The sequence below is a fragment of the Theropithecus gelada genome, chromosome 4 (genome assembly GCF_003255815.1).
Source record: "Theropithecus gelada isolate Dixy chromosome 4, Tgel_1.0, whole genome shotgun sequence".
NCBI lineage: Eukaryota > Metazoa > Chordata > Mammalia > Primates > Cercopithecidae > Theropithecus > Theropithecus gelada.
In genome coordinates this window covers 40,901,530-40,929,387 of record NC_037671.1, presented here as the reverse complement: position 1 = coordinate 40,929,387, position 27,858 = coordinate 40,901,530, and the positions used below count along the sequence as shown (strand labels likewise).

At 38.3% G+C, this 27,858-nt stretch overlaps 1 protein-coding gene and 1 pseudogene across 2 annotated transcripts in view; one reads left to right on the top strand and one right to left on the bottom strand.

Annotated features, from left to right (window-relative positions):
- Positions 1 to 27,858, top strand: part of BTBD9 (BTB domain containing 9) — a 484,930-nt gene that overhangs the window by 40,965 nt on the left and 416,107 nt on the right. Inside the window, exons 3-7 of one of the 2 annotated variants that reach the window (XM_025383785.1) lie at positions 3,244 to 3,455; positions 6,733 to 7,096; positions 8,214 to 8,478; positions 22,327 to 22,546; positions 25,039 to 25,158. In XM_025383785.1, coding sequence (XP_025239570.1) covers positions 3,244 to 3,455; positions 6,733 to 7,096; positions 8,214 to 8,478; positions 22,327 to 22,546; positions 25,039 to 25,158 — 1,181 coding nt within the window. Of the gene's footprint in view, positions 1 to 3,243; positions 3,456 to 4,987; positions 5,287 to 6,732; positions 7,097 to 8,213; positions 8,479 to 22,326; positions 22,547 to 25,038; positions 25,159 to 27,858 lie in introns of those variants that run through there. The other variant, XM_025383786.1, reaches the window with a different exon arrangement.
- Positions 12,512 to 13,718, bottom strand: LOC112623390 (annotated as a pseudogene).

Sequence of the window (27,858 nt, the reverse complement as noted above, 5' to 3'; positions counted from 1 at the left end):
TTTCTGCATAAAACTGTGGCATTGGTAACTTTGTTAGTACCTTTGGATCTTTGCAATAAGATTCAAATTAAATTATATGCTAAATGAATTTTTTCTGTGGATTTTTTTTTTTTTTTGGTATACTTGTACACCTGAGCAAGGGATGGAAACCTACAGCTGTAAGAGTCTAAATCAGTGGCTGTTTTTCCAGGTTGCTTCATAGAATCACTTCAGAATGGTGATTCCAATGCCTGGGCCTCATTCTAGACTAATTAAATAAGAGTCTCTGATGAGTGGGACTCAAGCATCTTTTTTTTGTTGTTGTTTTTAAGCTCCCCATGTGATTCCATTGTTGGGCAAGCTCACCGAGAATCACTAGTCTAATTAAAATTATTTCTGTATGCCAATAAAATTGTGTTTATTTTATCCTAAGTGGCTATTTTCTGTACATGAAACAGTTTCATGTTTCCATTTGGAAAAACATAATTAAAATGCAAGTTTAGCAAAATGAAATTAGATGTATTGAGAAGTAAAGCTCCAGAGAACTTATTGTGGTAGATATATACATATGTAATATTAATGTTTATGATATATCAGTTTAAGAATTATAAATTTCCCTTCTGAGTTGGTTAACCAAAAATCAATCGTTGTTCATCAAGAGTCATTTAGTAAGTAATTTGAGTATTAGCCATGACCTGAATTAAATATTAAGAAAAATACCAGAAAATATATTTACTGGGTATATACATTGCATTTTTTTCAGCCAGGAAGAGCGTTTTGTTTAGTCATGGACGATCATTGAAATGTTGGATAGTGATGTGAGAGTTTGTATTGAAGAGGTTTTGAAGTCAGGTTCCAGTAGCTTTCTGAATTTCCTGGCCAACACAGGAAATGATCACAGGAACATCAGTTGGGTAACCCAGCAGGAAACAAACAAAAAACCTCCCAGTCTGATCCTTTGCCTAGAGTACAGTCAGTCCTTGAGGTCAGTCCTTGATCACAGGGTAGGCCAGGGGCTAGCAAACTGTGTCCTGCAAGTCTAATCTAGGTCTTTTCTAGAAATAGCTTTATTGGAGATAGCCATGTTTTTGCATTTTCTTATTGCCTATGGCTGCCTTTAGGCTCCTACCATAGAGCTGAATCATTTGACGTAGATTGTATAACCTGCAAAGCTTTAAACTATGTACCATGTGAACCTTTATAGAAAGTTTGCCAACTCCTGTATTACACTGTTGTTGTATATACACATTAAGACTATTGTATCATACATTACTTGCTCATACTCTCAAATAGATCCTCTTAAGCTGAATTTGGTCTTTCACACACAAGTGACTAGAGATTATTCTGTTTTTAGGGCTTTCAAATGGAGGCTGCAGTTGAGGGAGAAGGATTTCCCTTGGCAGTTAGGGGATTATCCTGCTAGTTCTCTGATGTTCCTACTGTAGGGAACCAGGATTTTGCTCACTTACCTGGGGTAGGTGTTTTCTTGCCTAGCTCATTTTCCATGTTCTTCTGCATCACTGCTATTGCTCCCCCTTTTGAGGGTGGGTGTATGGTACTAGGTTAACTGAAGCAGGCAGATTCGGAATCTGGTCCATGAAGAACTTCCATTGCAGTCACAGGAGAGAAAGATCATTTTTCACACACTTTGCTAATGATCTGGATGTGGGGGTTTAAAGATTAGGAGCTGTTCAACCTTTAATTGTGGTTCAAGTGGAGAACTCAAAAAGGTGTGGAGGTCTAGCAGAGAAAACATATCTGGCTCAATTTCTCTAGTCTCTGATGCAGCGGAGGGGTAGCTGGCTACCTCTGAGGTAACAACCACCTCTTCACCTGGGGCACCTGAATGCTAGCCAAGGCTCTAACATACTTGCCGGTTACTTACACTTATCAAAGCAGTACCTTCAATTAGCTGGCCATGATGGCACACACCTGTAGTCCCAGCTACTTGCCAGGCTGAGGTGGGAGGATCACTTGAGCCTAGGAGTTCCAGGTTACACTGAGTGGTGATCGCGCCACTGCACTACAGCCTGGGCAACAGAGCAAGACCAACTTTTTTTTTTTTTTTTTTTTTTAAATACCTGCAAGTACATTCAGTATTAAAAAATAGAAACATTTTAAGCTGTCTAAGACTATAACCCCCCACCCCACCCCCCGCCACTTTCTTACATGTAAAGCTGTTAATCATGTTTTCCCTTTGATTTTCAGTTACTTTTGTAGAAAGACATTGCATACAAAAGCAAGGAAGGTGCCTGGAAATGAGACAAAGTGTAATGATGTTCTGGTAAACACTGACAGCCTGATCATCAGAGCAACAAGTTTGGAGTAGAAGCCACAGTCTTGAGAAAACTGTTAGAGTTACTCTTCTGTTGGATGTGGGGAGCTTAGGACGCTACTGCAAATGTTCATTAATAAATGTCAAGTTATTTTTGTGACTCCAAAAGGTTATTATTATTATTATTATTTTTGAGATGAAGTTTCGCTCTTGTGGCCCCGGCTGAAGTGCACTGGCACCATCTTGGCTCACCGCAACCTCCGCCTCCTGGGTTCAAGCGATTCTCCTGCCTTAGCCTCCCAAGTAGCTGGGATTAGAGGCTCCCACCACCACACCCAGCTAATTTTGTGTTTTTAGTAGAGACAGAGTTTCTCCATGTTGGTCAGGCTGGTCTCAAACTCCTGACCTGAGGTGATCTGTCCGCCTCAGCCTCCCAAAGTGCTGGGATTACAGGCATGAGCCACTGTGCCCGGCCCCAGAAGATTTTTTTTTTTTAATAAAATATTTGAGATGGTTGCATACCAAAACTTCTTATTTGAACTCTGATTATTTCACTTACTCTGTTTGTAATTTAGGCCTAGATCTATGCCTGAATGACTTTTCTATTGGGTATAGTTGTACCCAACCTTACTCAGTATATCTATGCAAAAGAGAAGTTATTCTGATTGTTGATTTTTCTTTTCCTAAGTTACTGTAAGGAATATGGGACCTGTGTTTGGGCTCAGTTTTCTAGACTGATGGCTCCAAGTGCTGTTAGTGTTTGGAGACTGGCATTTTTGCTTTCCTAGTGTGAAGAAGGGAGTACAGTTAAGGGAAGCAGACTGAATTCCTTCTCAGAATAAATGGGTTAATAAAGATACCATTGATTAACTTTCTCACAGGAATTTTTGTAAGCACTTTAAATTTTTACTTAGCTATGTTTATGGTATGTGATTTTCTATGTGTACTCCCCTCCCCCCACTAACTCTCATTCCTTCTTCATATGATAGATCAGCGACTATCATCTGTTCCACAAGATGAGTAACAGCCACCCTCTTCGCCCCTTCACTGCAGTGGGGGAAATTGATCATGTGCACATTTTGTCTGAACATATTGGTGCCTTGTTGATTGGGGAAGAATATGGCGACGTCACATTTGTTGTGGAAAAGAAACGTTTTCCTGCCCACAGGGTAATTTTAGCAGCCAGGTGCCAATATTTTCGGTAAGTGTGTAATACTTTTTTTGAAAATTCAGTTCACTTGTAGAAAACACTGGCATTTTCTGCTCTGTGAAAAATACATAACCAAGTATAATGACAAATTCTCGCAGTCCCTCAATTCAGTATCTATAAAGGTTTCATCCTTGTAGACTTTGTTATTTTTTGAGAATCACCTTTTCCTTTAGGAGCCATCTTAAAATGAAAGGGTTGGAAGGTTTCCCAAACCAGATAGTGCCCAATCAACCATTTTTCAAGGTGTCAAGAATGTTTCTCAGGCTGTGTCTTCGTTACCTTCACTTTCTCCTCCCAATAGATGGCTAATGGGACTAAAGCTTCTTTTGTATAGGTAGACTACCTTGTGGACCTGCTAATGGACACATATACCACTTGGTTTGGGACTCCTGAGGTCTAGGACCTGTTAGTAACCCAGCAGATCTAAGACATGCACTTGTATGCAGCTGTTGTTGGTCACTTGGGTCCTTAATTTCCAGGGTTATAAATCTTAAGCTGATCTTTAAGTACTCTGCATTTTACCTAATATTTGTTAAAAGGGAGTCATCACTGAATTACTGAGTGAGTTATAATTTGTGTGTGATAATGGATCTTTTTCTATTTTTAAGGATAAAGATGTTCCACAGAGTTATAGATTTATCTAGGAAACTTGGTATCTGAAATGGAGATTCCATTGGCTTAGAGAAAATTTCAATTACCTTCTAGTGATAACTGCAGTCTGGCTTTTATAATCAGAATTAATCAAGACAGCAACACTTAGAGTCAGACACGTTGTGGTAAAGTGTGTCTCCTGGAAATATTTACTGTGTAGCTAGAGCTCCTATGGTTTTTCATGAACTTCCAGTTTTACACATGTAAAATGCCAATGTGGATGAAACCAGGAGCCTAGAAAAGTGAGGAGTCTGTTAAAAGTTGTAACACTCTCCTATTCTTCCTAGCGGTCAACTCTACCAAGGCATCTGACCTTGGTCTAGCCATTATTTGTTATCATCTGTCCTCTGCACACTTTTCGTTTTCTGTTTCTTCCCCCTTTTAAAATTTCAGTACAGTCATTACTATTAAAGTGTTTTACAAGAGTCCACTTTTTATTAAGTCAGAACTTCTTGGCCTGTGTTTATTATTTATTAATACAGTATACCTTGTCCTCTTTTAAAAATAATTTGAAACAACTCTATGAGGGTTTCTTTTAGGTGATTAGTATATCCTTAAAAGAAACTCAACTACTTTTAGAAATTTGAAGATTGTATTGAGTGAATGGAATATACTCCCCCCACTTACTGACCTTGTTCTTGATGTCTTTGTAGATATTGAACCTTTGTAATATTTGCTGGTTCACTAAGCTAAGCTCAGAGTCTACCTTAGACTACCTTAGAGCTAAGCTGTACCTCTAAGTCTACCTTAGAGCTAAGCTCAATGCTACCTTGGACAGATTCTCAATGCTGACAGTATTCATGTGCAAAGGAATGTTAACTGTCAGCTGTCAGAAGAGGCTTAAGTGCTGTCATAATAACCTATCAATTCCCAGATAAGGAACTTATAGGAGGAAACTCTTCATAGTAAACATTGAACCTCTGTGCTTGTCTCCTTGTTGAAGTTGGGGGTTCATATTTACTGTTCCAAGGGAGCCTCATCAAAACCATTTTTAAAGCATTGAGAATCCAGATAAATACCATGGATCATACAGGATTGGGGATAAGTCTTGAGGTCTCCTCAAGAAGGAGAAGTTCTTTAATTTGGTAATTTTAGGGTAATGGTTGGATGCTCTCTGGATTAATGGAAACCTTCAAGGGCATTTTTAGGCAGAGTATAACCCAGTGAAGAGGTATGCTCAGAATATTCATGAATCTTTTCTGGGTGGTTTCAACTATTTTCCTGGGGCAAGCAAGAATGGTAGGTCCTGGGAGAGGGTGGGACAAGTTCCAGGTAAGTAACCCTGAAATGCTAGTCCTCCTCTGAGAATTTTAGTAACAGAGAGAATCTCTTTCTTGCTTCCAGTCTCTTCCTCTCACTTTTGCTTCTTTTCTTTCTCATTCTGTATTCTTTTCTCCCTTTTCTGCACTTCTCCCTTGTCCTCTTCGTCCTTTCTTTCCTGATAGGTTGGAAGTTTAATTGGTTCATATTGTTCCTCTTGATTAATAGAGGTAGAAATTCAAATTCATTACCTAACTGGATTGTCTAGTTTTCATTTTTTTTTTAGATAAGCAATAATGTAGGGCTTTTTGTTTAATCTGAAAGGAAAAAAAATCACTGTAATCCTATCAGTAATTTCATTTTTAATTTATAAAGTGACAGATGAAAGTCTTTGTCTCCCAGCCATCTAATACCATTTCCCAGAAGTAAGTGATGTTAAGAGTTTAATATGAATTTCCTCTGATTTTTCTTGATTTAAAGAAGTATCTGTATAGACATACATGCATAAACATGTAAATATGTGGTTATATACTTTTTTCATGCAGTACGTATAGATCTGTAATTTTACTTACTCGCCTACCATATCCTGGACATGTTTTCAAAACAGTACCTATTGGTCTCCCTTGGTCTTTCTAATGGCTGCATAGAATGCATATATCACAGTTTTTTTAACCATGTTGCTGTTGATGGACATTTAGATTTTTTCTAGTGTTTCAGTATGTTTTCTTAAACATTTTTCTTTACTGTATTACTTCTCTAGAATTGAGTCCTAAAAGAGAGATTACTGAGTTGAAGGGTATACACATTTTAGGTTTGACTAGATACTACTAAATTACTTTCCATAAAGGGCTGCCCATTTATACTCTCAAAGCAGTGTGTCAAAGAACCTGTTTTTCCATTGCTTTTGCAGCACTGATATTAACAAGCCTCTTGATTTCTGCCAGTCTTACAGGGGAGAATGGCATCATATTAGTGTTTATCTTTATCTGATTATATCTTTTCCTACAGAGTTTTACTTTTTAAACTGCCTTATTGACCTTTAACATCTTTATACCAACTTCATTGTGCCTCTCAAGAGATCACTCTCATCTTCCTATTTAATATCTATCACATATCTTGAGCTTTCAGAGTATCTCGTTAGTTCAGTGGTTTATAGAATTAATTCAAACAGTTTTGAAATCATTCCTCTTGCTTCCTTTAAAGAACCATTTTAAATGACTATTTTGCATTTTTTCACTTGGATCTTTGTGTCATTAAACAAATTTATATTTGCATAATGTTGATAACTGTTATTTCCAGTATTTTGTAGCAAATCCTATTTGAGAGTTTCTTCATGTGTTTCTTCCCTGATGTGCAGAGCATTATTGTATGGTGGAATGCGAGAGTCTCAGCCTGAAGCAGAAATTCCTCTCCAAGACACCACTGCAGAAGCATTCACAATGCTACTCAAATATATCTACACTGGGCGGGCAACGCTGACGGATGAGAAGGAGGAGGTGCTGCTGGACTTTTTGAGCCTGGCTCATAAATATGGATTTCCAGAGCTAGAGGATTCTACCTCTGAGTATCTCTGTACCATACTGAACATTCAGAATGTCTGCATGACTTTTGATGTTGCCAGTCTCTACTCACTTCCCAAGTTAACTTGTATGTGCTGCATGTTTATGGACAGGAATGCTCAGGAGGTGCTCTCAAGTGAAGGTTTCCTCTCCCTTTCTAAGGTGTGTCATTTGTCTACAAGTAATTTATAGGCAGCATTGTTTTCTTTATACCTATACCATAGAAGTATAGCAGTGGACTAAGAATAATTAAAAAAAAACCATTGGTATCAGAGAGATTATCTGATCTAGCCACTTGCATCTAGCTACTAGGACTCTAGATCATAAAAGAGAGGGGCTGGTTGGTTGTGTTTTCTTTTAAGGTTCTTCTGGTAAGTTTTATGTGCAAAAGAGACTGTGCGGCTGAGTGGTTGTTTTCAATGTAGTGACAATCAAATAGGGTCCTTTTTGGTGTTGCCTACTACCTTTTGGTTTTGTTTTTCTCTGACAGAGAGTGTGACTAATAATTCCTTAGAGCAAGCAGGCAAATTCATAAAGGAGATCTGATGCATCATTTGATATCTTTAAGTCACTGCTTTCTTTGCTGGCTTAAAATTCAGTGTTATAGCTAGAGTAAAACTGTTTTGCTCAAATCTTCCTTTGAACTCTGGATGCCGATTGTCTCTATATTTGCCTTGTTGTGTTCCTTCTAGAACCTGGATATTTCTAATGAGAAAACCTATTGAAAAGCTACATATCTTGATTTGAGGGTAACTTAAGATCTGTGTTATCCTATTTCATTTTTTTATACTGAATTTTTAAAGACAGTGATCTTTGAGGGTTGCACTATTGTTGCTGGAGGTCAGTTTGGAGATCTGAGAGCCAAAAATATGGTGGTGAAGTAATACTGTGCAACAAAATACTTTGAATTTTAAATGCCAAATATATCTTTCTAACTTAACAATGTACACTCCCTTGAAGAATCTGTATGTATTGACAGCTTTTCACTTTGGTGTTTTTCTTTTTGCTGTTTTAAAAAAGATGAATGCAGATGTGTTTGGAAAGATTAAATGTGTGATGTAGTGGTACAAGATACCTGAGCATAAAAGAAAGGTGCTACCATCCTGGTTGTTTACATAGCCATAATGAGCTGGAGGCTGTGTGGCACAAAGCATAAGGGAAGGAGAGGGTCAAAAAGAGTTAATTGCCTAAGTTATGCTTGTTCTGTAAGCTTTTACTGATTGATCATGCAATGGTTGAACGTCATATAACTGGAATTTTACCTTTTTATCCTTTTCAGACAGCACTTTTAAACATCGTGTTAAGAGATTCATTTGCAGCTCCCGAAAAAGATATTTTCCTAGCCTTATTAAACTGGTGTAAGCACAATTCAAAGGAGAATCATGCTGAAATCATGCAGGCTGTACGTTTACCTCTCATGAGCCTCACAGAGCTTCTGAATGTTGTGAGGCCTTCGGGACTGTTGTCTCCTGATGCCATCCTGGATGCAATTAAAGTGCGATCTGAGAGCCGGGATATGGACCTCAATTATAGAGGCATGCTCAGTAAGTACCTATCTATCCTAAACTCACCAAAAAGCTTGGTGTGCCTCTGATGCCGTTAAAACTGCAAAACTACTACAGAACTGTATAATGCGAGTGTACATGAAATGTACGTTTATGAACAGCTAGCTTTGCTTCCTATGGAATGTCTTTCTCTGTCATTTTCCTGTTAATTCCTCCTAAGATTGATTAGCCTTTGTAGGCCCCAAAATAGGTATTTTTTTGCCATTCCTGGACAGATTTCTCACCTGCTCCCCAGAATGTCAGAAATGGACACTTTCCTAAAAAGCTGCTTCTCATGTTAAGACTTTTTCTTCCTTCCTCCATCAAATAAATACTGAGTAAATGCTATATACTTACTATTTTGGGTATCAAGAACATGGAGATTCTTTTTTTTTTGAGATGGAGTTTCACTCACTCTTGTTGCCCAGGCTGGAGTGGAAGGTGCAATCTTGGCTTACTGCAACCTCCGCCTCCCAGGTTCAAGTGATTTTGCTGCCTCAGCCTCCCGAGTAGCTGGGATTATAGGCACCCACCACCACACTTGGCTAATTTTTATTTTTAGTAGAGACAGGGTTTCACCATGTTGGCCAGGCTGGTCTCAAACTCCTGACCACAGGTGATTCACCTGCCTCGGCCTCAGAAAGTGTTGGGATTACAGGCGTGAGCCACCACACCGGGCTGAACATGGAGATTCTAAATAGCAATAATAATAGCTAACACTTATGTAACATACATACATGGTGTAGCTAACACTTATGATACTTATCACCATTAATGAATTTATAGCAATTAACACTTACAGAGTGCATAGTATGTATCAAGAACAGGTCCTACACGACCATTTAATTCTCACAACTCTTTGAGGTATATACTGTTATTTTCCTCATTTTACAAAATGAGGAAACTGAAACAGAGAAGTTAAATAACTTGCCCAAGGTCACACAGAAAGATGGCAGAGCTGAGAGTCAAACCTATGTAGTTTGGCCCCAGAAGTTGTGTAATTAACCACTAAACTATGCTGCATAATTGTTAAACATAGTCTCTGCCTTTGATCCTTTTAATTTCATTGTGGAAATAAGACATAAACTCCCATGAAAAGTTAAATACAACAATATTCAAGGGAGCACATGTTATAGAACTTCAGAAGAAAGAAGTGGCTTGGAATGATTGAGGGATATTTCATGGAGGTTATGAAGCTTGAGTTGAGCCTTGACATTTGATTTGAATAGTATAAGAGTTGGGTAAATTTCAGATGGGTAGAATCATGAGGTTAATAGACAGAGGTTAGAGCATTTGAAGAGACCATAAATAGAAGAGCTTGATTAGAGTAGAAGGCTATTATTGATTAGTAGCAAAGAAACTATGTGAAGGTCAGCTTAGGCCAGTTTATGGAAGTCTTTGAAACTAGATTGGAATCTCCCTTATATGCAGTGCAGAACCAATTTGAGAGAGGGAGAGTGGCATGCATACAGTGGTGGTTTTAAAAGACTGATCCATAGTGCTGTATTTGAGTATTTAGAATAAGGGAAAACTGATTCAGGGAGACCAGTGAGGAGAGTATTTAATCTATGCACAATTGGTACTACCTTAAACCAGATTGGTGGCAGGGAAAATGGAAAATAATGAATGATTAGAACAGATACTATGGGAAAAAATAGATCTTGGTGATTCAAAGAATTTAAATTTGGGGATTAAGTTTAGGAAAAAGTTACCATTTGTTATCAAATCTAAGAAGCCAGAAATTCTGAGGCACCATTATTTTATGTTCCACTAAGAAAAGAAACAATACTGCCAATTAACTGTGACACACTATGATGTCTGCATTGCAATTTCTGAAATTAAAAAATTTGAACACCAGGTGTGTCTGTAATGAAATACAGTACAGTACTTCTTTGAAGAAGATAGTGAGCTTGTTTTTAGATTGAGTTTGAGGGTTTTGGGGACATGCAGGTTGTAAGTTCTGTCCCAAGCTAGTCATTTCCCTGAGTGATGTCTTCTTGACTGTGCCTTTAAACACTCTCTTGAAATACTGATTGATCTTAAATAGATGTTCTTAACAGAATTCTCTCCTGACTTATCAGGTCTAGATTTCTTTTCACTGGGCATAGAAGAAGAAACGTAGGTTTTGGCCCAGACAAATTTGACCTCAAATCCTGAATTAGTTACTTACTAGTTGTGCGATCTGGTATTAAATTATTAAGGAATCTTACCTTTTACATCTCCTAGCATTGTTATGAGACTTAATTGAAATAATGTGTGCAAATAATGTGTATACAATCAATATAGGAAAGCATTGTTACCATATATCATTTTGATGTTTTTTTTCCTCTGTACATCTGTGTGAGAATTACCACCTTGATCACATTGTTTTAGACATTTTTGTTTACTTGTCTTTGTTCCTTGAAGGCAGAGATGATCTTTGTAGACCTTATTGATCTCTATATCCTCAACATTTAACACACTAAATAGCATATGATGGATACTTGGTGAATGCTTAGTGAATGAATGCAGGGAGAAATGTCTAATAGGAAGTGGGAACACATTACTGTTTAGGAACCAGTCAAAGCTGGTGATAAAAGAGTTGAAACCTGAGCTGCTAGAGTATAGAGAAAGAAGTAAAAATCAAAATCTGAAACTTGGAGAAAACCTATAGTCAGGGAACTTAAGGTAGAGAAGGAAAGAGGAAGACATTTGGGATAGAAGAGAGTTACAGAGGACAGCCAGAGGAGAGAGCTTTCATATGGATTCAATGGTCAGTGGTAGCTCATGATGGGGAGGTCAAGAAAATTGAGAGATAACTTTTGGATATAAATTGTGATTAGTTGGTAAGTAACCTGGACGGAAGATTGGCTGCCAGGGAATTAGGCCATGGATGTTTGAAAAGATAACAGAGATAACATATTGCCTCTCTGATTTGTGAATTGGATTGAAAGGTAGTAAAAACATAGTATGGTAGCTAGAGAGATCAGGTTAGGAGAGGTCCAGGAAGAAGTCAGAGGTGCTAGAGAATGGTATTAGTTAAGTGTCAGCCTTGGATAAAGTGTGGGAGGACGGCAAGTGAAGAGGTAATAAGATGAGTAATTAGTGTTAGGCTTTTCAAATTCTCATGTTGGATCCTGTCTTATATAAGCTCCTTTCCCTCTCTTGCCCTACATTTGATTTGAAGTGCTGAAAAGGCCCTAGAACTGGATTCATTATAGGGATAATCTTGGGACGTGTTTGCAGGAGTGAGGATTTCTTTTGGACATTTCACATGGTTACTGGTAGCTTGGAATTGATCAACTGGTCAGTATAAGGGTAGTACCTGGGTTACAAGAAACTCATGAGATTAGTTGCAAAATGGAGAACTTAGCCAGTTGAGTCACTCAGTTTTGAAATGATAAATATACAGATTGTTGTTCATCAATGTTAAATTCTTCGCTTTGGAGTGAATGATGGGGAGCTCAAGGAAGAGATTATGTAAATGTTTGGGAATCCTTTAACTTCTAAACTTGAGTAATGATTAAGTAACAGTCTGCTTTTCCTGACTTTTAAAGCCAGGAATAATATGAATAATAAAAGCAGTAATATAAATACAAGGAAGCCTTACACTTCCCTGTTTTTTTTGATTCAATCATCTATATTAATCTATCAGTCTTACATTTTATACATAACATCTAGTCGTATTCTCAAAGGTCTCTACTTTAGTACATCATGTTAATAGCAGAAAGCCAAGTAAGATGACTAAACCTTACACTAGCATTTTAATATCCTCTGTACAAGGGAAGCTAGAAAGTCAATCACTTTACACACATGTAAGAGTAGTGTTCCAAAATAACTAAGAAGATGCTATATTTTTAAGCAAGGAGGAAGAACTTTGATTTTGGTCTTTGTGTTCCAGCAAATTATACTTTCAATTAACAGCAACAAAGATATCATAAAAAATGCTCTGCTTTGAAAATTTCTGAACTTCATTACAGATTAAAACAGTATTTTGGAGTCTTTTGGGAGGCCAGTAGACAGCAGCTACATTCATTGGTGTAGATGAGCCTCCTTATTGATAACCAGGTCGAGGTTGGGTATAGCCCAGACCAAAGGGAGGACATATAAGGATTAGGCCCACTTGGAGGAAGGGTCATGCTACTTACAGGAAGTGAAGTAAAACCTGGTCTTGGTTGATAGGCCCAGGCCCCAGGATGGCTTGGAGCCATTCTAGGTTGAGAGGCGGGGGCCACAGTGTAATTAGTAGGCTGAGAAGTTTGGGAAGTTTGTGCAGGATAATTGCTTGCCTGGTACTGTGTGGCAGCTGAGCAGGCAGTTGTTGAGGCTGACCAGAAAGGCAGGAGCTGGTGCCTAGGTAGTTGGTTGTTGGCCATATCCTTGGAACTGCTGAGGTTGTTTAGGGTCCATTCTGCTGACTCTGGCTTGTTGAATACTGAATCCCATACTGTTGAGGCTGCTGAGGTGGAGCCTGTAGCCGCTGCGACCATAGCCAGCCTGTTGCTGGTACTGTTGGTACAGCTGACTTTCAGTCTGACCTGCTTGTATTTTAGCTTCTGCATATGGTGGTTGCTGTGGCTGAACTCCTGGTGGGTGAGCTGCTGCTGAGGAGGCGGCGGCAATGCTGTCAGGTGTTCCTGAACAGTCTTCTACAAGAGCACTGGCTTGCCCTGAAACCTGATCATCTGTTAAGCCAGACGCCGACGTAACATTATTTTTTATTTCATCTTGGTTTTTTTAAAGGGTCAAAAACGGACATACTTGCTGCCATAACCTGAATATACTGTTTTCCAGAAGAATCCAAAGAAGCAGGCTTTTCTTCCCTACCATCCACAGTATCATTTTCAGGAATACTGGTGGAAGGTCCTGGTTCTCCAGGTGATTCCAAGCTATCCAATAAATGATTCACTTTATTTCAAAGTTCTGTCAGTTCTCGACAGAGATATTTCACCTGACTTGATTCAAGGGGGTCTTGGTTGACCATTAACAAATAATGTCAGTTTCAGTGTCCTACTACACTGAATTGCAAAGGAAAGGTCAGAACTATCAAAAATTGTTATAAGATCATCATCTTTATCATTGTACTTTATTGTTACTTCGACATTGCTCAGAAGCTTTCCTCTGAAAACTCGTTGCATCATTGGCACTAATTCATCGTAAGTAATATTAATATCTTCATTATGGATAGGAATTTGTGGAATATCCTCCCCAAGTTGAGCTTTCATGATTAGCTTCCCACTTAGGTTCAACTGTCCATTCATGGTGGACTCCAGGATGTTCTATATACACAACCCTAGAGAAAGAGGGCTTGTGGAGGCCACCGCCGCTGCCTCTCCATAGGTCTCCACCGACTGGGCCGACGCCAGGCCGCCAGACTGGGGTGTTGAGGGGAGTCGTGGTCACTGATCCCTCGGTTGCCCTCCATGGCCACTGCACCTCACTTGTAGGCTCATATGGGCCTGCCCAATCACCAAAAATAAGTTATTTTCTAAGTAAACATTATTTTATTTATTTATTTTTTTTGAGATGGAGTCTCACTCTGTCACCCAGGCTGGAGTGCAATGGCGCGACCTTGGCTCACGGCAACCTCCACCTCCCAGGTTCAAGTGATTCTCCTGCCTCAGCCTCCCAAGTAGCTGGAATTACAGGCACCCACCACCATGCCTGGCAAATTTTTGTATTTTTAGTAGAGATGGGGTTTCACCGGGTTGGCCAGGCTGGTCTTGAACTCCTGACCTCAGGTGATCCACCTGCCTCGGCCTCCCAAAGTGCTGGGATTACAGGTGTGAGCCACCGCGCCTGGCCAGTAAATGTTACCTTAACATTTATGTCATTGTTTTCTTTTATCAAATTTCTTCACTGTTAGGGGAAAAAAAGGATTATTTCAGAAGTGTTCCTGGGCTGATGACTTGAAAAGATAGGTCTGTTTATTTTGAAGTTATTGACAGAATTTGGTTTTGCTATTGTTGTTCTTCCCTGGATGTAGATTCTGTGTCTTTGGGGACTTTTCATGAAGTGTAGAGAGGTTTTATCTTGGGACTGGGATATAGAGATTAATACTTTTTCTTTGAATTTATTATCATTGGTTACTGTAAGGTTTAATTCTTAGAGCTGCATGTCCTAAGGCTTTTACCAAATTACAGGGATTTTTTTCCCCCTTTAAAAAAAAAAGAAGATCCAAACAGTCTTTTAAACTTATCTGTGATGGTCTTTCTGGACAGTAGTTTAGACTAGCTTTATGCATATATAATAATGAACATTTTTCTATACAACTGGGGAAAGAGAATTAACTTTTTAATGAAATTTTTGTTTTAGGATATTTGAACTACCTGTACCTCTGTCAAACATTTAGCTTTGTCTTAACTGTGGAGATATTTCTATCTATCCTAAAAGTTGGTGCTTTTTTTTTTTTTTTATTTTTTATTAAGGCTGAGTTATATTTCCTTTTGTATATCTCAGGTTTTAGATTTGGGGAAAGAGAGTTATTTCTTGTTTTTGCATGTTTATAGTAGGGAGCATATCACAAATTCTATCCTCAAGATATCTTTATTGAATAAAAAGTCAATCTGTTTGTAGGACCGCTAAGTTACATTATTGGTTAATACATAAATGTGCATGTGTGTGTGTGTGTGTGTGTGTGTGTGTATAGGTGTGTAGTCTGTCCTGTTTGCCCTGTACCTATCCCTGTAGTTTCCTCAGACTGAGGGAGCTTGCAACTGTGATATGATATTTCTTGGTTTGTTTGCTTAGATTCTTATACTAGGTTGAGCTTTTTGAGTAATGTAATTATGTTGCTTTGCCTTTGTTTTTCAAGCACCTACCTAGGACAGTGCCTGAATCTAGACTTTTGTTTTTTTAAGTGATAAATGAGTGGCTGAATGAATCCATCCCTGGCTTCTAAACTAGAATTTAAATTTGTCTCATCTATCACATAAAGACACTAATAGTAACAGTGAACCTTTAATACTTTCAAAGCTCTTGGAGCTGGGCGCAGTGGCTCACACTTGTCATGCCAGCACTTTGGGAGGCTAAGGCAGGAGGACCACTTGAGGCAAGGGGTTCAAGATCAGCCTGGGCAATATAGTGAGATGCAGTCTCTAAAAAAGATTTTTTTAAATTAGCTGGGTGTGATGGTGTGTGCCTGTAGTCCCAGCTGCTTGGGAAGCTGAGACAGGAGAATGGCTTGAGCCCAGTAGTTTGAGGCTGCAATGAGCTATAATTGTGCCACCACACTCCAGCCTATGTGACAGAGCATGACCCTGTCTCTAAAAAAATACAAATAAAATAAATAAAACTCTTTGACTTTGTATCTTCAAAGACAGAAGATGCTATTTGTATCTTCCCAACTATAGTTTATTGTGATAGAGAAAATCTCATCTGTAAATAGGGGGTATATAAGTCATCTCTAATGAGTATTCCTCCATGGGAGTGTGTAGTATTGGTGTATGTGCTCTTGTCTCCTGAGTAGTGAGCTCCGGAGAGCTGAGTCTAGTACGGTGAGCAGCACATAGGAATACCATAGGATTTTTTTTTTATTTAATAGGATGAAGGTCCCTTTCAGCTCTGTGATCTATGTAACTTGCCTAAATTACCAAGTGAATTCAGTGCCAGAACTGGAACCAAAGTGCTGGTCTTGTGACTCACCAGGCAAATACTCCTTCATAGATTCTTCTGCCTGGGTTCTTTTTTGTTTCCATTTTGTGGTATGTTTGAGTACCAGTACTGTCAGATGTGGAAAGGAGGCCTGCAGAGAGTGGGAAAGTGGGGGCGGGGTGGGGGTGGGGTTAAGGTAACACAAGAATGGTAAAGTAAGTCACTTGTAATGCTGCAGTTCTTGGGGATTATTCACAGGAAGGGAGTATCCATACATTTTCTAGGGAAGTTGGGATGGGGAGTAAAAAATGATTTAGGTGACAGAATTGGGTAAGTAGATTGCTTTGGGCAGAGAACTAAGTCTGGATCCAAATAATCCACTGGGGCAAATGACCATGTCAACCTACATGTAATAGGGAGTTCGATAAAAGATAATGAAGAACATAAAGCAGTGAAAGAAAAGCACGAGGTAATTAAACCAGCACTCCTTGCAGATTTTGGCACTGTGTAGCTAGGGGTACGTTCTGCTTCATTTCTCCTTAACTTTTCTTTCTAATAATTAGCAATTTCTACCTAGCTGTAGAACTTCAAAGCTTAATATTTTTCTTAATGCTTGCATTAAAAATTTTGTGTAAAAAATTATGATTGCCTACTATCTTGTTTAATCTCTATCACCTTGTTTTTTCAAGACATAGAGTTTTGTTCTGTCATCCAGGCTGGAGTGCAGTGGCATGATCTTGGCTCACTGCAACCTCCACCTCCCAGGTTCAAGTGATTCCCCTGTCTCAGCTACCCAGTAGCTGGGATTATAGGCATGTACCACCATCACGCTCAGTTAATTTTTTGTATTTTTAGTAGAGATGGGGTTTTACCATGTTGGCCAGGATGGTCTCAAACTCCTGTACTCAAGTAATCCACCTGCCTCGGCCTCCCAAAGTGCTGGGATTACAGGTGTGAGCCACTGCGCCCAGCCGGCACTTTGTATTTTTTTAAGAACTTTTTTTTCTCTACTGATAGACAGATACAGCCGCTAAGAATATTTATAGTTTGATTTATTTTATTATTATTTAAATTTTCTCATGATCATTCTTCCTATTATATTCATCACTTAATTATGGATTTTGCAGAAAAATTCTTGGAGTTATATTTTTATCCAATGAGATACTCATATTATAGTTCCCATGAGAGGATTTCCACTTGTATAGATGTTCTCTGTTTTGAAGTAAAAAATACTCTCAGGGAATGAATCTGTCTGTATCAAGAATGGTTAGGAAGGCCGGGCGCGGTGGCTCAAGCCTGTAATCCCAGCACTTTGGGAGGCCAAGATGGGCGGATCACGAGGTCAGGAGATCGAGACCATCCTGGCTAACCCCGTGAAACCCCGTCTCTACTAAAAAATACAAAAAACTAGCCAGGCGAGGTGGCGGGCGCCTATAGTCCCAGCTACTCGGGAGGCTGAGGCAGGAGAATGGCGTAAACCCGGGAGGCGGAGCTTGCAGTGAGCTGAGATCCGGCCACTGCACTCCAGCCTGGGCGACAGAGCAAGACTCTGTCTCAAAAAAAAAAAAAAAAAAAGAATGGTTAGCAAAGTTTTCAAGTACCCTTGAAATAAACTTCAAAAGAAGACTTAGACTTGTGGTAGAAATTTCATTTCCATTTTAGACTTTAGTCACAATCACTTGAAACTTTTATGCCTAGTATGTTACCCCTAGCTTGATAAGTTTTAATGTTGAAGAAACTTACGTTTAGAGAAAATCCAAAGGTGGCATTAGGTGGCATTAGTTTCTAAATCTGAGAGGTTGATGTTCACGTCTTTGGCCTCGTTTTTTTATTTTTTATTTTTTATTTTTTAAATTTAATTTAATTTATTTTTTATTATTATTATACTTTAAGTTCTAGGGTATGTGTGCATAACGTGCAGGTTTGTTACATATGTATACTTGTGCCATGTTGCTGTGCTGCACCCATCAACTCGTCAGCACCCATCAACTCGTCATTTACATCAGGTATAACTCCCAATGCAATCCCTCCCCCCTCCCCCCTCCCCATGATAGGCCCCGGTGTGTGATGTTCCCCTTCCCAAGTCCAAGTGATCTATCTCATTGTTCAGTTCCCACCTATGAGTGAGAACATGCAGTGTTTGGTTTTCTGTTCTTGTGATAGTTTGCTAAGAATGATGGTTTCCAGCTGCATCCATGTCCCTACAAAGGACGCAAACTCATCCTTTTTTATGGCTGCATAGTATTCCATGGTGTATATGTGCCACATTTTCTTAATCCAGTCTGTCACTGATGGACATTTGGGTTGATTCCAAGTCTTTGCTATTGTGAATAGTGCCGCAATAAACATACGTGTGCATGTGTCTTTATAGCAGCATGATTTATAATCCTTTGGGTATATACCCAGTAATGGGATGGCTGGGTCATATGGTACATCTAGTTCTAGATCCTTGAGGAATCGCCATACTGTTTTCCATAATGGTTGAACTAGTTTACAATCCCACCAACAGTGTAAAAGTGTTCCTATTTCTCCACATCCTCTCCAGCACCTGTTGTTTCCTGACTTTTTAATGATCGCCATTCTAAGTGGTGTGAGATGGTACCTCATTGTGGTTTTGATTTGCATTTCTCTGATGGCCAGTGATGATGAGCATTTTTTCATGTGTCTGTTGGCTGTATGAATGTCTTCTTTTGAGAAATGTCTGTTCATATCCTTTGCCCACTTTTTGATGGGGTTGTTTGTTTTTTTCTTGTAAATTTGTTTGAGTTCTTTGTAGGTTCTGGATATTAGCCCTTTGTCAGATGAGTAGATTGCAAAAATTTTCTCCCATTCTGTAGGTTGCCTGTTCACTCTGATGGTAGTTTCTTTTGCTGTGCAGAAGCTCTTTGGTTTAATGAGATCCCATTTGTCAATTTTGGCTTTTGCTGCCGTTGCTTTTGGTGTTTTAGACATGAAGTCTTTGCCCATGCCTATGTCCTGAATGGTACTACCTAGGTTTTCCTCTAGGATTTTTATGGTATTAGGTCTAACATTTAAGTCTCTAATCCATCTTGAATTAATTTTCGTATAAGGAGTAAGGAAAGGATCCAGTTTCAGCTTTCTACTTATGGCTAGCCAATTTTCCCAGCACCATTTATTAAATAGGGAATCCTTTCCCCATTTCTTGTTTCTCTCAGGTTTGTCAAAGATCAGATGGCTGTAGATGTGTGGTATTATTTCTGAGGACTCTGTTCTGTTCCATTGGTCTATATCTCTGTTTTGGTACCAGTACCATGCTGTTTTGGTTACTGTAGCCTTGTAGTATAGTTTGCAGTCAGGTAGCGTGATGCCTCCAGCTTTGTTCTTTTGACTTAGGATTGCCTTGGAGATGTGGGCTCTTTTTTGGTTCCATATGAACTTTAAAGCAGTTTTTTCCAATTCTGTGAAGAAACTCATTGGTAGCTTGATGGGGATAGCATTGAATCTATAAATAACCTTGGGCAGTATGGCCATTTTCACGATATTTATTTTTTATTTTTGAGATGAAGTCTTGGCTCTGTCGCCCAGGCTGTAGTGCAGTGACACGATCTCAGCTCATTGCAACCTCAGCCTCCCAAGTAACTGGGATTCCAGGCTCATGTCACCACACCTGGCTAATTTTGTATTTTTAGTGGAGATGGAGTTTCACCATGTTGGTCAGGTTGGTCTTGAACTCCTGACCTCAGGCAATCCACCTGCCTGGGCCTCCCAGAGTGCTGGGATTATAGGTGTGAGCCACCATGCCCAGCCTTTGGCTTAGTTTTGACTTGTGGTGTCAGGACTGCAGGAGATGGTTCCAGGGATCAGCAGCAACAGACTTTGCACCTCCACTTTTTATGCCTAGCAAGAAGGGAAAACATGTTTATTTTTACCAAGTAGTTATGCATCATTGATATCTGAAAAGCATGGATTTCAAGCTTTTGTTTGTTTGCTTGCTTGCTTATAAAGTACTTCCTCTCTAGATCAGAGGTGTCAGGAGGGCAGGGCCTATCTCTGTCAAGTTCACTAATTATTCCCAAAACCTTGCATGGTGCCTGGTACAGAATGAGTCCTCAGAAAAATGCTTTTTGACTGGAACTGAATGAGTGCTTTATATGTTACTTTAGCATATATTATCTGTAGTATAATTTTTATCCGTACTGTAATTTTTACAGTAACCCTATGAGGTCGGTTGGACAAAGTATTCTTTTTAGATGAGAAAGCAGATTCAGAGAGACTGACAGGCCTTACTCAAGGGGAGTGAATAAGAACCTGAATCTTAAGCTTAGGTTTTTTCACTTTAAGTCTAACTTTTTTTTTTTTTTCCCTCCCTATATCAGACTATTTGTTTCTTTCCTCTGGGTCTAAGGCAATCTTAGAGGGAAGTGGGGGTTAGAAAGAGGGAGAAGGTATGGCCATTCATCAGAAACCCTTCAAGAGGGAAGTAGCAGAATATTCTGTTAAAACACAGGGCCCCTGCAGGCTGACTGCTTGGATTCTAATCTCAGCTCTGCTACTTGCGGGCTCTGTGACCTGGGGCAAGTAAGCCTGTCTAACTTTTCTCTGCCTCCACTTCTCATCTGTGAAATGGATGTAATAATAGTACAGTACTCAAAGGATTATTACGAGGAGTACATCAAAGGAATTAATATTTGCAAGGTGCTTAGGACAGTGTCTAGCACATAGTGTATTATAGAAGATTTGTTAAATAGGAAGAATATGGGTGATTATCACATGCTAATAGAATTTAGAAAGTTATAAATCGATAGCACTTAAACTTCTGATGTTAAGAAATTAAGCATAACTAGGATGTTTTGTTTATTTTTGCTGGGTTGCTACAGTCTTTTGCTTCCATTTTAAACTTCCATTTTTCAGCTGCAATTTATTGTTCTTTTCTGGTGCCACTCTCTTTACTCATCTTGATTTGAAATTAAAAAAAATTTTTTTTCCAGAAATCTTCAATGATGAATTACTTTTTAACAAGAACCTGATTATAGCTCACACTTTCCCCTATTCAAATCACACAGCCAAAATGTATGTGTACTGTGAGAATTTGGTATTTTTTTACAGTCTGTAAACTTACATAGTTCTCTTCTTATGTGCTTTTTAATATGTTTTCTTAATCGTAATGGCTATATGTTTTGAAAAGCATATATATATGAGTAGAGCTCATAATATGCTTTACAAACATCATCTCATTTAATTCTTAAACAGAAACACCTGGGGGATAGATATGTGGGGTGGGGGAGGGGGAGGTCTCCCCCCGCCATTGAGAAATGGAAGTTGAGAGAGGGAAACTTCTTTAAAGTGATGTACCTGGCTAAAGGTGAAGCCACTGTTTAATCTCTGACTCTTCAAGCTCTTAACATCTTTCTGCAGCCTCTTGTCTTTCCATGGAAAGTGTCAGTTTTAGAATGTTAGTACCTGGAAGATAGGTTCCAGATCTGTGAAGCATAATTTACATAGAGGACTTCAGAGTCCCAGGCACAATTGATACTTAATAAATCTAATGTTGGTGAGGGGAGGGGATTTAATAGTAACCATAATACTGATTTTGATGACAGACTATCAATTTTCATTTTTAAAAATTCTCAAGTGCAGAAAAAGATATCTTCTTTTAAACAATCTTGTTTTATAAGCCAGATTAATTGATTCAGCATATTCATGTATGACTAACAGCTATGCTATATTGGAACCTTTCTTTTTCTGTTGTTTTATCAGATTTCTGACCTGTTTGCTTTGCTTTTATACACTGTCCTCAGTCCAGATGGCAGGTACAGGTCATCTTACATGCTATTTTTGTTGAGTAGATATTTAAGTTACTAATAGAATGAACTCAGCAGAGCCAATTTGTTTGTCCTAGTACATGCCTTTTCTAGTTTTATTAACTTTTGAAAAGTAACATTAGTCTCAAGCACTTTGTGATTGTGATACTAACATTAAATTTAAACTCTGAACAGTATTTTTTTGCTTGTTTGTTTGTTTGTTTTTAATAGGGACAGGGTTTTCCCATGTTGCCCAGGCTGGTCTCAAACTCCTGGGCTCAAGTGACCCGCCTCGGCCTCCTGAAGTGCTGGAATTACAGGCAAGAGCCACTGCACCTGGCCTCTGAATGGTGTCTTAATCCTCATAGATGTTCTGTATTTTCTGTCCCATAAACTTGCCTATGCTCTTCTTAAATGCAGATACTAGAATAAAGTGGAATGCTAGAATTATTTTTTTTCAAAAAATATAGAATAACTTGACCATTAACCTAGCTTTTTCTATTTTTAACTGTAGTACCAGAAGAAAACATTGCAACTATGAAGTATGGAGCCCAAGTTGTAAAGGGGGAGCTGAAATCAGCCTTATTAGATGGTGATACTCAAAATTATGATTTGGATCATGGATTTTCAAGGCACCCAATTGATGATGACTGCCGTTCTGGCATCGAGATTAAGCTAGGTCAGCCGTCCATTATCAATCACGTACGGATACTCCTATGGGACCGAGATAGTCGGTAAGTGATTAGCATGACTTAGAAACTGACATTATATTTGAGATGACTTAACTTTGTGGTCACCTACTTTTGTTACATAGATATGATGGTTTATCTCTTTGTGATCATTCTGCTATCTCTTGAAGGTTGGTTTTGGGGAAAGAGTTAAAGGGTACATTTCTTTAAAGGAAATACACTTTTTTGTTTTTTTCTTCTTATAAAAATAATATGTGTTTATTGTAGAAATGGTAGAAAATATAGAAAAGCACATAGAAGAAGATAAAAATTGCTAGTAATCTCATTACCGATTATTAATCTTCATATGTACCTAGCTAGTGTTTTTTTCAATTATGCATGGACACATACACACACAAAACAGAAACCTGCGCAAACAGTTTTATGGATTAGATATACAAAAAGCTAATTTTACTTTTAATACATTGTGAACATTCTACCCTTTAAAAAATATTCCTCTAAAATGTATTTTTAATAGTTGTTTTATATTCTACCATGAGTTAACATTATTTACTTGATTCATTAGTTTTGGGTATTATAACCTTTTAAATGCATTTTACCCTATGGCAAAGAGAAATATTGTCTTTCAGTGTGTAGATAAGTATTATCCTCAAAACAAAAGAAATTTGTGAGAAAATTTAATCCAGTTTGGGAACCCATTCAGTTTCTTGGGAGTTTCAGAATTCTGCCTTTCGTCCAGCCACTGTGATGCTTTCACCCACTGTGGCTTCTAGGTTCAACCATAATGGCAGAAGTACCAGAGCAGTATGGCGACAAGAACTGAACTGTTTCCTTCATTGCTGTTTATCATAAACCTAAACCCTGCCTACCCAGAAACTGTGCCCCACTGATGCCTCTTTAGATCTGGGCATGAAGGGCTTAAATAGTAATGATGATGGTGTCCTGCAAACCTTACAAGGTAGTGTGTTTCTTCTGTTAGCACCACTGCCACCACCCTGGCTTTTTAGGCCATTTGAGCCCAGTGTAAAGGGAAGCTTTATGAAGTAAGCATCAGCATTTCCCATGTGCATGGGTGTGTGAGATCCCCAGGTTATCTTTTCCTGTTTGCTTTTTATTAAGAATATATTTTCTAATATGTAGCTTATTGGATATAATTTGATGTTTTTAATTGGCAAAGTGGAACCAATCCACATATCTCATTTCCAAGAGTCTCTGATTAATAATAACAGTATAATAATAATAATACGTATTTGCAGCACTTTCATTACTTTTATGTGGTAGACACTGTTCTAAAAGCTTTACGTATTTCACTCATTTAACTAATAGTGAAATTATTATAAAAATAATAAAAGTTTAGTATGTTTGAAACGAAGTGGTTGTCATCGTTTCTGTGATGTTAAATATTTATAGGCCACTTTGTGTTAGTATGTGCATTACATTCACGAGGGATTTAACTTTACCACATAACAGTTCTTTTCTTACAGAAATTGTTGCCATTCTAAGCAAAGGTGAAAAATTCAGAATCTTAAGCCAAAAAGATTCTGACGTGTTGTAAAATTATAGCCTGTGTTACTGATAACCCAGAGAGGTTCAATAAAAGGTTATAACCAGTTTGAGACTGAGTGATAAAATGAATGGGACTGAGGGGACAGCAAAGAAAATGAGAGGATGACACAAAATAAGCTGACCTTTTCTGGTCACAACTGTGGGTTGCAGGATGACATTTATGGTCACCTAAATCTTCCAAGATTGTTCCTGTTGATATTACAGTACAAGTAATAACTGCATCTCAGATTTAAATTTGGCTTATGACAGGGGAATATAGATTTGTTCAGGATGGGACCTGCATGTAATGGTTCGGAGTAGCTGACTAGGGGAGGATGATAGGCTGTTTTCATTACTGCCAGATTATCAGCTGGCAAGTTTTAAGTTGTACCCAAAAGAAACGTGCATTATCCCTTGACTGGTGTCATTTATTTGTTTGCGGGTAGCTTGTATGTATGGGAGGGTAGGAGACTGGTAGGCAGCAGGAGATAGGCTGCCCTCTGTGGGGGAACCATTCCAAGTTGACTTTCTTCCTTAGAGGGGTGGCCGAACACCCTGGCCTGGGAAGGTAGAGGGAGAAAGTGTACTTCCTGTTTCTCTATTTTCTGTTCTTCTCTCTCTCGTAGCATCATGTATCTTCTAATATGGTATAGGTGAGGCATCCTGACCATGTTTGAAAAGGAGTAAATATCTCGCATGCCTGATGTGTCAAGTACTGTGTAGGACCCTGGGGATATGAGTATAAATACAGGATGGCCTTTGTTCTTAAGCAGCTTATGATTTGAGAAAGCAGACAGACAACCTGAGAGATAATTTCAGTGCATTGTAGGTGAATGCTGTCATAACATTGTTTTGTTATTTGAATTTCATTATGTAGAAAATGTAATTAGTGAATTCTGTATTTTTGTATCTTTTAACAGTTTATTAAAGTACAGTTTTGTATTGTTATTTTAATATGGTAATTTTTTCTGCTTTTTCCTTTTGATTCACAGGTCTTATTCATACTTCATTGAAGTGTCAATGGATGAACTTGACTGGGTTAGAGTGATAGACCATTCCCAGTATCTGTGTCGTTCTTGGCAGAAATTGTATTTTCCAGCCCGTGTCTGCAGGTTAGTTCTCAGTGGTTAATAAATGATTTTTATTTTTGTATAAGGAGATTGGACTTTGAGAAGCAGAACTGCATTTTTTCATCTTGAAAAAAGAGTTTTTCAGGATGTCAACTACTAAACATATCCCAAGTAAAAAACTTAGGAAAGTATGGAAAAATTACGCATCTTAATATTTACAGTGTGTTGTGGAACTATTTATGCAACATGTCTTGTATAATACATATGTAGTACACACATGAATGAATGAGAAGGGACAGGGAACATTTGAGAAGTGGAATTTTTTTAAGCTCTGTGCTATACAGCTAATGGTCATATTCGTTGTGAAACATTGAAAGCAGAATTATTGTTAGGGGTGCATTCTTCTTAGGAAAGCCATGAGAGAGATTTCTGGAGTCTTCCTTGGCAATGGCCAGGGCCGGAGGAGATTTTTGAATGCCAGTGTGCATGTTCTGATTATCTGTTTTTTCTGTAGGTTAGTGGTTAACAAATGGGGTTTGACAGAACGGGTGTTTCAAGTGGGGTTGCATTTGGGGCAAATGAGGCTTAGCTAGTGGGGCTCTAGACTCAGAGCTTCTCTTCAGCCAGAGCACCTCCGCTTTTATTTTTGTTATGTATTGCAGCCCTCAATATTGTTGTCTTTTAAAAATATCAAAAAGCTACCGTTTTAATATTTCATATTCTCCCTTTAGGTATAATCCATCATTTAAAATTTCTGAAATTTTGTAAAGCCTATACAAATGAGTGAATTTGTTTAGGTGGTTAAAGGGCCCCAAAATTCTGCTGTTTTTTTCTGTTGTAGTTTTCTCACTGGAAATTGCCCTTAGATATTCTTTACCTTAAAGTCAAAAGATTAAAGGTAGAACATGATTAGTTTGTTTGCTCAGGAAGAAAAGGGAAGGAATAAGGTGAGTGTACACCATGGAGAATGTGGGGCTGGCCCCTCACCCATGACCCATCTGATCTCCCACTGTGGCTGATTGGGAGCAGATGGGGAGGCACCAAAGCACTTAGTCTCTTGGTCAGAAGTTACTCTTTTTTTTTTTTTTGTATTTTTTTAGTAGAGACTAGTTACTCTTATACTTGTGAAACTTATGGTCTAAGAGCAAAAGGCTGAATTTTTACCTCCACTATAGGAACTTCACAAAACTGTTCAGCCTCTGGTACAGTAAAGAACGTTGCCTACATTTTTTTTTTATTGGTATGACCAGACACAATGTTATTACCCAGGGATCCTCTTGTGTGAAAATGAAGAAAATCAATTTCATTTCCCCAAAGACAGACTTAAGTGTCTCAGGTCTGGCAGTTGCTCTTTTATCAGAGGAGTTTTGAATGGATTAAAATAAGAGGGACAAGAAATTGAGTGAAGATTCCATATCTTAGAGCTGCCTGGGGATACTTCCAGAGTGACAGAGGGACCCCCATGTGGAGGAGGAGGTTGAGTCTGCATTGACTCTGGTTATTACTGTTATATCTGATTAAAACACAGGCAGCATAACAAAGCGTCTGATATGGACTGAAGGACTATGTGTTTGCATTTAATTTGCAACAACAGGAACATGACTCTCAGAACAAATCATCATGAATATAATACCTGACAGCCTGTGTGCTTTACCCACCTGAAAGCTGCTGTTGTATGTATGGAAATATGTGCCTTTGATCATGATCTCTGGCTTTTAGAAAATATACTTTACCTTTGTATATTAGTGAGCATGATTATACTCTCCTTATTTTGTCTTTCCTGTCTGGCCTTGACTTTGTTGGTAGAGCTGTTATGTGTTTAGAGACTGGCTATATTCATGATGCTAGTTTTTGTCTTGGTATAGCCAGCTCCCAGTTCTGGTTGAAAAATACTGAGCAACAGTGATCTTAGTGATAATGATAACAAGAAGAGGAAAGAATCTTGATATCCATGTTAATAAGAATTTTTTAAAAATTCAAACCACCTTATTATATTGATTACTACTTTCCTTAGTAAACTGCCTTTTTTACTAGTTCGTAATTTTATAGTATTTAAAAATGAACCTAAGAGTATGTCTATAGATTAACTGAGGATGTCTTGGTGTTTCTTATCTTCACAATTATTTATTGTCTACTAAACAATGTTCTAACTACACTTCTTCCAAGAACTTCACTGGGCAAATAAATTCTTTATTTCCTCAGCACGTAAGTGTTCAATTTGCATTATGTTCGTTAATTTGCACGTTTGTATGGCAGCTTTGTTCTTTAGTGTCCTTTGCGTGTTTATCTTGCCTCTGATACTAAAATTACAAGCTCTTGGAGGAAGGGAGTATGGATTCTAATCTTTTATTATTCTTGCACAGTGCTCAGACTGTGACCTTGTATGCAGTAGATACTCTATAAATGTTAGCATAGGTTTCATGGTGTCAAGGCAATGACTATCTAATGAAGAGAGATTGATCGAACATTAATATGTACATATATTCCTTGGGACTTTTTAATCTATGTATTCATTAATACATATATGAATGCTGGAAAATTCTCTGTAATGGTAAATGGTTCTGAATTCTTTGCAAAGGTTACTTTGTTTTTTCTTCAGGAAACTGAATTTGGAGGTTATTCCTGAAGAATGTAAGTGTCATGTATTGATGAAAGATTACATCTAATACATTCACAAAAATAACACCTGATGAATGGGAAATCTGAGATTACCCCATCCTCTCTCTTGAGTTTAGGCTAAAC